This window comes from Henckelia pumila, chromosome 3, assembly GCF_033568475.1.
Source record: "Henckelia pumila isolate YLH828 chromosome 3, ASM3356847v2, whole genome shotgun sequence".
In the NCBI taxonomy this organism is placed as follows: domain Eukaryota; kingdom Viridiplantae; phylum Streptophyta; class Magnoliopsida; order Lamiales; family Gesneriaceae; genus Henckelia; species Henckelia pumila.
The window spans coordinates 146,859,012-146,871,419 of record NC_133122.1 but is presented as its reverse complement, the minus strand read 5'-3'; the positions used below and the strand labels follow the sequence as shown (position 1 = coordinate 146,871,419).

Here is a 12,408-nt window from a genome sequence, read left to right as displayed (position 1 = left end):
GGATGAGAGCTCTGATGAAGATTTCAAGCTTGTACACCGAAAAAGGGGAAATTCAAGTACCCAGGAACCGTCTGGAGAAGCTATTCCGGTTCCTTTTGCCGCTGAAAGTAAATCATCAAGTGATTCCTCTGAGAGTGAGTCTACTGAATCAGGAACTCCACTTGTTGCTGCTACTGCTGTTGAGACAGATGCACCTGCATCTGTACCTACTGTTGAGGAGACATCTACTGTTCCTCCTGTTCTGTCCGATGAATAAGAAATTCCAATAGCCCAGTTCATGGCTAAAATGAAGAAGTCTAAAGGCAAGAAGCCTACATCCACTGCTACTGCTCCTGTCCCAGAATCTGAAGATGAACCAAACGAGGAGATGCTCGCAAAATTTGCTGACAACCGCCCACAACCTTCTGAGAATTCCAGCTCTGATTCGAGTGAAGATTCAGATGCTGAGAAAGAGTTGGAAGAAGAGTCGGATTCTGATGACTCTGAAGAAGAAGAGGAAGGTGCTGAGGAAGGTGTTGCCGACACCCTGGACAACACCTTAGGCAAAGAATACCAGGTAAACTCGTCCAATTCATCTGCTTTTTACTCCAAGGAGATTTCTGATTGCTGGGAGAATTATGCTGATCGAGAATTTCTGGAGGAGCATAACATTGATGTTGAGAGCTATGGAGCTCAGAACATGGTGAGATTTTTCGAGGTAAGGAACATACTGTCTACTGTTACTACTGCTGGTCCTTATTGCAGAGAACTAGTGCGTGAGTTCTACTGCAATCTCACTGAAGCTGTGAAGGATCCTAGATACATGAAGTATGGAAAAGTTTATGTGCGTGGGCAGATATTCTCTTTCAGCCCTATCATTATAAATGGATTTCTCCAGACTCCTGCCTCTGATGATGATGCTCTGCCTACCATGGATGAGATGACATCTGTCATCACTGGTGGACATGTCACTATTTACCCAGCTCATCCTAAGAAATTTCCAGTAGCCAAGCTCACTTCTTTTTACTCCGTCCTCCATAAAACTGCCGTGAAGACTTGGACTCCATCCGAAAATTCCAGTGTGGTTACCAAGCATCAAGCCCTTGTCTTGTATGCTATTGGTACTGGAATTGCTTTCAATTTTGGCCGAGTTGTGTTTGACACAGTCATGGCTTTTGCATATGGTGCTCAACCTATACTGAAGCTGCCTTATCCATCACTCATCTATTCTATGCTGCTCTCTCAGGAGATTGAGAAGGATGATGATGTAGCACTTATTGCTCTAGGGGAGTTGCTAAAGATCGCACCTGCATTGCTCAAAGGAAATCGGAAGATAGACCTTTCTTGGTCTGAGTCAGCTGATGCCGCAGGTGTTGTGGCAGGTGCTGCCAACACCTCCTCTACCACTGCTATTTTTGTACCACCCCTCCTTTAGTGCTCATGATGTTGATCCTGCATTCATACAAGCTCAATTGGTGCATGTTGAGCAGAAGATTGCACAAGAAAAGGCTGACCTAGCCTATTATGAAGGGTTAAAGGCTCACTATGAATCAGTACTAAGCGGAGCTGGCCCTTCTGAACAAAAAGGGAGAGAAGGAAGTGAAGTAGAAGAAACAGAATCTGAGAGCAATCAATTTTAATCTTAGTTTTAGTTTTTTTTTGGTTTTGCTAGTTTAGTTATGATTTTTTTTTATTTTTTGTTTAGTATTGTTTTTATTCTCTGATCCTAATCAAAACTGTTTTTTTGTGGTGTTAACTCTGATATGATTTCTTGTTTGTGTTTCTCCTTGCTCTTATGATTTCTGATTTAAGGTGTCATAGCTAGATGTTGCCAACATCTTGTGACAACACCTCTGGATATACTTAGGGGGAGAATCTATTCAGGGGGAGTTTTGATTAAGGGGGAGTTTTAGTTGATATGTATGTGAGTTAAATGTATTTTGTCCAGAAAGGCAAAAAGGAGGAGATTGAAAGGAATATTTTATTCCTTAAAATCATCCTAGTTTGAAAAGAATTTATTTAATATCTTTTTCCTTTCTTGGACATGAAGTAATTTTATATAAGTTATTCATTTCCTTGAATAACTTGATTTGAGATATGATTAAGTTTATCATAATATTTATTATCTTATCTCTAATGATTTAATTTCATTATTATGTAGATTTGACTTGATCAAAAAGGAACAAGATCTAGAAAATCCTATGTCTACAAGGAAACACCTACAAGGAAGGATTCTAGTCTATATATTGGAGAGAGACAAATAAATTGATGAACAGATACATACGAGAGAACTGAAGATCTTCTGAAGACTTGTCTCGATCGTGATTGCTTGAAGCCGTGAAGAACACTCGAAGATTGTTGATCGAAGAGTGTTATTGTCTTACTTCGTTTTCATTATTCTATTTCATATAGAATGTTTTAGGAGAACTTTTACTCTTTATTTTCTCACTTGTTTTGAGAAATTGAATTTTACAATAATAACTACTTTTAGGGTTTGTAAAACTCTTTGAATTATTTTTTAGTGAAGTTTTGCCCTGAGGCGTTGCAAGAGTATTTTATACTCTTGCTCATTTATCTGAGTCTATTTATTTGGTTGCTTGTTTATTTTATTTACGTTTTAATTATATTTCGCTGCAAATTACTCAAGGTGTTATTGTAGGTGTTGTCAACACCTTGTGACAATACCTCAAACAGTTTATGTGCAACCCCTATTCCCTTACATAGTTAATTATATCACATATATATATATATATATATATTGAATCATGAAGAAATTAGTGTATATATAATTGATATAAATGCATCCTTACATTGGACGTTCCCAGATCATTGGTGAGCCGAAAAATGGTTCCCGGCCATCGAGTCTTATCGTTGTGTTCGAATAATATTTGAGCAGATTTTATTTGTCTTCAGGAGAAAGGCACAACCCAGCATTAACTGACAACCTACCGAAATCCAGCCCATGTTTATGTATTCATCAAAGCTTGGCACATAACAGTTGGTGAACCATTTCACCTCTTGTAGAAATAATTTGCTTAGATTTTTCCACTGTAAAGATATCAAAATTAAAGTTTCTCGTGTTATAAAATTATCATGCATAGGTACTGCACGTACACATTCAGAGAAAGTTGATAAATCCTATATACCAATTTTCTTAGATGAGGAATGATGACAAGCCCTTGTTCTTTGAGAACATGATAGGCTGTTTCATCTATCAAATCATCAAGTGCTAGATAACACATTTGCATGTAGTTGGAAAGTTGGTTCATACTTTCAATATCCCATCTGAAAAATGATTAACATATATAAAACTACGCGTATGATTAATGTTTTAACTTTTAAGAGAGAAAAAAAAGAGTATGAATGAATAACATCATGCAAGAGTTGTAGTTCCTCCAAGGTACCATACAAGTCAAATATATCATCAATAATTGTTAAGAACGAATTAACCTTAGCAAGATTAATCCTTGGGTATCCATTTTGCGGGCCGGGGAGCAAACCGATGCTCCAAACATTACACTCCACAAGTCTATCCCTCGCGAAAGGCATCTTTTTAGCAAGCCCAGTACTCTTCCACCACCTTTGAGAAAGGTCAATATATAGCTAAAATATCCTACGTGTTCATTGCATAAACTCAATATATCATAGAGAAAAATCAAGTATATATGGACATGATTTGGGAGAGAGCAAGCTAGCTAGCTAGCTAGCATTTTCATGCTGAGCCAATAAGTTGTTCATCAATGGTTTGACCAAAACTTGACACGAGTGATATATATTAACTAACTAATCGAGCCAAACTCAAGCAAAGCAGGGTTTCTTGAACATGAAAATCATGTAAATGTAATCATCTGAAGCCGATTCTTGGAACACGATTAAAGTGAATGAAACTAGTACTAGTGCATATATATTAATGTACCTTGAAACATGCTTGAGTTCTTGTTGGTGTGTTGCTTGAACAATATTAAAATTCAATTTCGCAAACTCGAGCAAAATAGGGGTTCATATTTGGTCTCCTTCCATATTCCTCTATGAACCATCTTGCATTTGGCTTTGGAACCCTCCAATGAAGTGGCATTTCCAAAGAATGGCGAACCGATTCGTCGAGTACTCCAACAGTGCCCTCTTCAAGATTTTTGCGCAGAAAAAAGGTAGCGAATTCTTTTGCTGCCTCCAAGGTCTCTTCGCCTTCTGTCAACAAGTGAGAAGCTTCATACAATTGAAGCAATCCCTTGGTATCTTCCCCAAGACATGGCTTGAAATCACCTTCCTCATTCTTGAAACAATAGAATATCTCTGCGGTTCATCAACATTTATTTAGGGCAAACGCTTTGAGATCATATATCGATATTTTTTGAGAAATTGTACTAAATTTCTCAAATCATAAGATCCTCAACAACCAAAAGGGTATTAAATTATATTCTTTAAGAATATTTCCAAATCTTGGATCTTATATTAATATTATTTATGAATATGATCAAATATTGCATTTTTTTAATCAATATTTTAATATTGATGCAATCTTGCATCCTTTTATCAATATGTTAATATTGATATATTTTGACATGAGATCAATTTCTTCAATGATATTTATAGATATTTGATATCATATCAGATATCTATCATGATTTCTCCACTTTCTCAATATACGAAAAGATCAATATACTACATTGGTAAAGTTTTTGCGATAACAGTTGATGACTCAGCTTAGTATCTTCAGTCTAGTAATTGATCTTCGAAGGGATCAGTTTAGCTAGCTTAAAATCGTGCTTTTCAGTTTAGCGCTTTTCTTCATAAAGTCGCTCTTTCCCTTAAAACTCGGTTAGACAATTTTAATCTTAAAATCGCACTTTTATTTTCGAGACAATTTAGTCCTATAATTTATCTTCAATTTAGCTCACATCAGTTTAGCTCGTACCAATTTGGCTCGCATCAATTTATTCCATAAGTTTATCCTATCAGTTTATTTTTCATAAACACCAAAACTTAATTCTCAACACAATTTTATCTTAACTTAATCCCCAAAAAAAAAACAAAAATTATAAGACACATTAATTACTCGTTTTATATGACATCATTTTTTTTAGTCATTAGGTGTTTTCTTATTTACAAAAATGACACTCACTTTGTGTCATTTGATATGTTTTTATTTATAAAAATATCACTCACTTTATAAATATGATGAGTTAATGCGTTTTTTGTGACTATTTGTTTAAGAAAAACACTGTTTTTTTTTTCATTTCTTAAAATTTTATAATTTGTGTTTTCACCTTTTTTTTCGTTAAAAAAAACAGACTATGCGGCGAAATACTAGCTATTATTATAAAGGGACCAACTATACTAATCAACTTCTAAATCATTTGGTGAAATCTTATTTAAAATTACAACTACACACCCTCGTTATAATTTATTTAATAAAAAAATTTCTTAAAATGACCTTTTATCAATATTTTTATGTTCAATCTTATCTTTATTTGTATTTTTAAATTCACAAAAACTCTGAGAAGATCTGACAGATAAATTTTTAGGGTAATGCTACGTGTACACAAAGTCTTACACGTTTGGATACACATGATACTTAAAATTACATGATTATCCTTGCACTTTATTTGGAAAAAAATCTTTCAAAAATGCATGTAGGATAATCATGTAATTTTAATTCACATGTGTAACCCTACGTGTAAGACTCTGTGTACACGTAGCATTATCCAAATTTTTATTGTAAATATGAGTGAGGTTGATTCGTTCATCTCACAAGATCAGATCCATTATTTTAAATTTTTGGATGGCTACTACATGATAAAAAGAAATACAGACAAAATAATTAAAATCATTATGTTTTGATAATTACCGACCAGCGTTATAAACATGCATGTGATGCGTGCCACTAGCATGAATGAAACACATGCAAGTTCATGCATCTACACGATGAAAAGCTCGAAGAGCAAATTCGAAATACGATTCTTGATTTGAGGGTTCTGATTTCCATGCCCATCTCCATTCTCATACATATACATCGACATTCTACTTAAATCCACACCACTTTTCGCAAATATGCGCGCAAATTCACAATAATCTTTATGGTGCAAGTTCTGGTTCATCTTTTTCCAGGCGCTGTGTATCAAACCCCTCACATGTTCTTCTGCCTCTTCTTTGGACGCACCACTTTGATTCATGTAACATTCGATCGATTTTGGTATATCGCCTCTTTCCATCTCCTCCTAGTCAGGTCATATAAAAATAGAAAATGAGTAGAATCCTGAAAAGTGCTGAGGATCAAGAAAGGATATATATAGTTGCAAGCTACCGCACCTTTGATGTTCCTAAATCATTGGAGAGTCGAAAAATGATTCCCGACCATCGGATCAAATCATTGTGTTCCATTAAAATTTGAGTAGCCTCCTTATGTGTTGGATTTGGCTTTAGGAATAAGGCAGAGCTAAGCATCAACGGACTGCCTATTGAAATCGAAGCAATGTTTATGTATTCATCCAAGCTCGGTGTATAACCGTTGGCGTACCATTTCGCCTCTTGTAGATATACTTTGACTAAATCTTTCCACTGAAGGGATATCAAAATTAAACTGTTCTTAATATCATGCATATTTGTTCACACATTAAGACAAAGATATTAAAGGTAATAAATCTCACCAGATTTCTTATGTGAGGAATGATGACAAGTCCTTGTTCTTTTAGAACATGATAGGCTATTTCATCAACCAAATCATTGAGTGCTAGATAGCACATTTGCATGTATTCAGGCAGTTGGTTCATACTTCCAATATCCCATCTGAGAAAAGATTAACAAACATCAAATTTAAATCAATTTAACTAAGTGTATGATCGTTTTAAGAGAAGAAAAAGAGTATGTAAACGATAAAGATATGATCAGTTGACTGAAGTTGGAGTCCCAACCTTTAAATAACATCATGCAAGAGCTGTAATTCCTCCAAGGTACCATACACGTCAAATATATCATCTATAATTGTTATCAACGAATTAAACTTAGCAATATTAATTCTTGAGTATCCATTCTGCGGGCCGGGGAGCCAACCGATATTCCAAAGTAACACTCCACAAGTCTATCCCTCGCGAAAGGAAACTTTTCAGCAAGCCCTGCACTCTTCCACCACCTGTGAAAAAGGCCAATAGCTAAAATTTCCTACATTACATGAACTAAATATATCAGTGAGAAAATATCAAGTATGGAAAGGATTTGGAGAGTCCGAGAGAGCAAGCTAGCTAGCATGCTGAGCCAAAAAGTTGTTTACAAAATAGAGCAAACTCAGGCAAAATAGGGTTCCTATGAAAATCATTTGTATGTAATTATCCGAAGCTGATACTTAAAACATTCAAGTCAATGATATTAGAATATTTTATACTCTTGTAATTATCTCTTATGATTTGTTTCCTTATTCATAGATCAGATTGTGATCTTTTTACTTGTATTTCATATCTAAGATTAGTTGGTTATTTTGTATCTATCTTTACAATATTCTAGGATTGTAAATTGTATTTATACCTCTTGAGTGATCAATAAAGATTGAGTCATTTTTTACACAATTCTACAAATGAATCTAGTAGTTGAAGTATCATGCATGTACCTTGAAATATGCTTGAGTTCTTGCTGGTGTGTTGCTTGAACAATATTGAAATCCAATTTCGCAAACTCAAGCAAAAGAGGGTTCATATCTGGTCTCCTTCCGTATTCCTCTATGAACCATCTTGCATTTGACCTTGGAACCCTCCAATGAAGTGGCATTTCCAAAGAATGGCGAACCGATTCTTCGAGTACTACAACAGTTCCCTCTTCAAGATTTTTGCGCAGAAAAAAGGTAGCGAATTCTTTTGCTGCCTCCAAGGTCTCTTCGCCTTCTGTCAACAAGTGAGAAGCTTCATACAATTGAAGCAATCCCTTGGTATCTTCCCCAAGACATGGCTTGAAATCACCTTCCTCATTCTTGAAACAATCGAATATCTCTGCAGTTCATCAACATTTATTTAGGGCAAACACTTTGAGAACATGTTGTGGCAATTAATTAGGGTTAAGTAAATGATCCAAATATGAAAAAAATTTCAATGCTTGACTCAGCTCAAATTAGATTTATTGAAAGTTTTGGTTCGATTCCAGCCTCAAAAATTTTAGGGAAAACGATTATTTTGCTCCATAATTAACTTTTTCATTTTTTAGTTTTGCTTATTTAAAATTTCAAAGTTTAGTTTTGATACACTAACTTTCAATTTCAGCTATTTTTGTTCAACTGTTAATGTGGCAGTTTGACAAGTCAGCATTTTCTAAAGCCACGTCATTATTTTCCAAAACCAAACCATATTTTTCCAGCGACACATCAACAATTAAACTAAAATAACAGAAAATTAAAAGTTAGTGTACGAAAACAAAAATTTGAAAACTTAGTGAACTAAAACCCAAAATGGAACAAGTTACTGATTCAATAAAAAATATTTCCCCAAAATTTTAATAAATTTTCCCCCGAATTTCGTTTGAATAAAACAAATTAGCATATTTTCTACTTTTATTCCTTTTATGTTGAAGACTTGAAGCGTTGATATAGAGTCTCGTCAGCACATTTGGGAAAAAAAAAGGTTCAACACCAAATTTAACCAATTAAATTATTATTAAAAATTGTAGAAATTATTTTGATAAATGAAATTTTAATAGAAAATTAGTACAGGAATTTTTATTAATGTCTCAATTGGTACACCAATTTCCAATTATTGTAATTTTTTTTAAGAAATAAGCTTAGATAAATATTTTACCCCTAATCACTTATATTAAAATTTTTATAGAATTAATTATATTTAGATAATGTGCATTGAGTCATATATATAATATTTAAATAATTTTAAATAAATAAATTTGATTAATATAAAAATAATTAAATATGTTTATTTATTAAACTTTTATTTATGTATACCTTACAATTTTTTATGATTTATTTTTTAAAAATAATTTAAATAACTAGTAATTATGATAAAAATAAAAATTAATAAAAAATTTCAATTAATCTATAAAAAAAATTGAGTTAAAAACATGTAGGAATTGAAAATTGATTTTAAAATATTAAAAAAATTCAAAATATATATTTTATTTTATTTTATCAATTTATTTATTTAAAATTATTTACGTATTATTTTTTGTGTGTTTGAAAAACGTTCAAATAAATAGTAATAATGATAAATATATATTTTAAATAATTGAAAATTTCATTAAATCTAACAAAAAACTCAAGTAAAGACAATTATTGTTGAATTGAAATTAAACATACATATCCAAATAAGTAATAAGTATGATTACAAAAATTAATTAATATATTAGTTATGTCAAAACCGCCCCTATAAAAATTCGGCCACAGTTTAACAAAACAAATTTAAATTTATAGTTTTTTATAAGGGTAAAATAGGTATTTAGGCTAAGTTTTATAAAAAATTGAAACTAAATTAATATATATGCTAATTGAGCCATTTTCAAATATTTATGTATCAATTACCATTTAATCAAAAGTTCATGCACTAAAATGTTTTTTGTACTCATAAAAAAAACCAAATAAAAGGTGTAAAGTTTTATATAAATTGTTTTGTTCAAAATATTTACATGGCTGCCACATCCTCTGTTGCCCAAATGCGGTGCTCACAAAACAGAAATTTACCTTGAAAGAGAAGAAAACCATGTTGCCTTAGGAGTCTGAACTGAAGAGCCATGGAGTACAAATCCTCAGTTTTCTTGGACTCATATCTTGTGTTATAAATGGATGTCAAAACTTTCTTGATTTCTTCCTCAAAATGGTAACATATTTCCATTTTTTGTAAATCATCGATTAGTTCCAACTGATGAACGACCAATATATTTTCATCCTTCAGCATTATATTCACTCGCTGCCTTAGTTCACAGACTCTCATCGTGAACCTCTCATCCTAAAGAATATTAACGACAACCACTCGATCATATATTAGTAATGAGCCAACAAAATATGAAACTAGAACTCGACTCGACATCCGCGCGTGCACGAGCTAGGTTGGTGTTGGGCCGGGTGGCCAAACTTGATATGACATAACATATCATATGATCATTTATCAATATATATATGAAAAACTGCAAATTTGGTCCTATATGTTTGTTACTTTGCGATTTTGGTCCTTTATATTTTATATTTCAGTTTTAGTCCTGCATGTTCCGATTTTTGGCAATTTCGGTCCTTTTTATTTGAAATGGTTACGTGGCACTGTACACGTCATCTCCAAATCAGTATTGAATTGGTGCCACGTCAGCGCCACATCGGAAAAAGAACTAAAATTGACAAAAAAATAAAGATAGCGGACTAAAACTGAAATCTGAAAATATAAAGGACTGAAATCGCAAAGTGACAAACATACATGACCAAAAAAATAATTTTCCCATATATATATAGCCTAACTATAAAAACAGTTTATATATATATACTAGTAATGTTCTAGAACAAAATTATTAAAATTTTGATAATACAGAGGATAAAAATCGTAAAAAATCATAGTTATAAGTTCAAATTTGTTGTTTTTCATATTTTTGTATTTATTTTTATCTTCATGTACCTACACATTTAAGCAAGTAAATAAATTGGTCACGAGATCGCATGACTCTGGGGGGATCTAACATATTAGGCCTGAATAATGTTGATGATCAGTTCTATACGGCAGCACATGGGACGTTGGATGTAGCTAATAACTCATTTGTTAGGATTGAGTTTAATGATACATAAAAAAATACAAGTTAATAATTATTACCAGGTATTCGCTGTTCAATGACTGCACAAAATTGAAATCCCATAAGGAAGGCTTGTAATTTGCGGAGCGCCGATTCAATGGTGCATCACAAGAAACAGGGGTATGGTTTGAAGAAGATGAGAACATTTTTGAAGCTACTAATTTCCTGTCAAAAGTTGTGAGTTTTTTCGTGGGTTTAATCCGAAAAATCATTGCCGCGGGCATTAAACGAATTATAGACATTGATTATCTATTTAATTAGCTTCTATAATTTTTCTCCTCTTTCTGGGAGTCGGGGTGCTTTATATTGTTAGAAGCAAGATTGGGGGGTGGGGGTGGGGGATGGATGGTTTCTAGTACTTAAGGATAACTAACTACTCACAAAACATTGCATGCCTATTTTTTGAAAATTGTAACTTCAAATCGGGGTAAACATTCGGGTACAAGTGCAATCGAGTTAGGTTATTTTTTTAAAAAAAAATTAGGTTTGGGTAGGAACATTATATGCTCCACCGAGTGTTCTTCACCCAATATTGGGGTATGGAGCCATGCATGTCTTGGGTGTTACCGGAACCAACTAGAGTTTTATAAGTCGAGTCGGGTATTGGATACGAAAAGTTTTACCCTATCGAGTACCCACATATAATTAAAAATAAAATAAATATAATTTTCCAAATTAAACCATGCAACATGAAATTTAGATTTTACCCAATAAATTAAAAAAAAATCATGTGTTTTAGGTTTAAATGAAATACTAACTCCATGATTTATTGAAGTTGTCCCTAAAATTATTGAACTTACTTTTTTCCGTTACTTGAAACTTTTATAATATGTTACAATGCAAATATAAACATTAATAAAAAAATATCACAAAATTACATAAAAATATCACAGTAATATTACATCCAAGTAACAAAACTATAAAAATGATACTAATAAAAATATTTAAATTTCAATTTTTTCTCTTTGATTTTTTTTTTCTTCCAAATTTCAGTATTAATAAAAATAAAGAACATGTATTTGTGACCGTTCTCTTTATTTTTATATTTATTTTTAGATATTATTTTATCGTGATATCTTAGTTAATATATGATAAATTAGTGTCCCTTACAAGCGATGCATGCATATACATTATTTTTAATTCAAAATTTTTTTAATGCTAATTATATTTCATGTTATGCCGATGATTTTTCATGGTATTTTCAGCACTAATGTGATGAATTAAAGATTCAAAAATTTATATTGAGATTAAAAATATTTATTAATTAATTATAAAATTTTTTAAAAGAGGATTTTTTTTAACAAAAAAGAAAATAATATATGATAATTATTATTAATTAAATTAAGTTAATTTTAAATTAAATAAATAAAGAATTTAAGCAAAATTTTTATTTAATATAAGAGAAAAAATGTCAAACTACAAAGATGCATACATATTAATATATTATTGCATTGCCACGTCTGGGCGGCCTAGCACATTTTCTTTATATTGGTTTTTGGATAAGGGGATTAGAACCGAACTGTCTAAACATGGTTTCGTTGAAATGGATAAGAAGCAAACCATCTAAACATGGTTTCGTTGAAATGGATAAGAACCAAGCCACATAAATAATCCATGTGAGACGGTTTTCATAACTAACTAGTCACAAAACATTGCATGCCTATTTTTTGAAAA

The 12,408-nt window shown here is 32.3% G+C and overlaps 1 protein-coding gene and 1 pseudogene across 1 annotated transcript; one reads left to right on the top strand and one right to left on the bottom strand.

Annotated features, from left to right (window-relative positions):
- Nucleotides 1-286: 286 nt before the first annotated feature.
- Nucleotides 287-1,619, top strand: LOC140889698 (uncharacterized). Its single transcript, XM_073297421.1, has 3 exons — nt 287-428; nt 543-1,361; nt 1,447-1,619. Exons 1-3 carry the CDS (start codon nt 287-289, stop codon nt 1,617-1,619), a joined length of 1,134 nt encoding a protein of 377 aa, XP_073153522.1.
- A 4,278-nt stretch (nt 1,620-5,897) lies between these two features.
- LOC140893294 (terpene synthase 10-like) lies at nt 5,898-11,040 on the bottom strand (annotated as a pseudogene).
- Nucleotides 11,041-12,408: the final 1,368 nt, after the last annotated feature.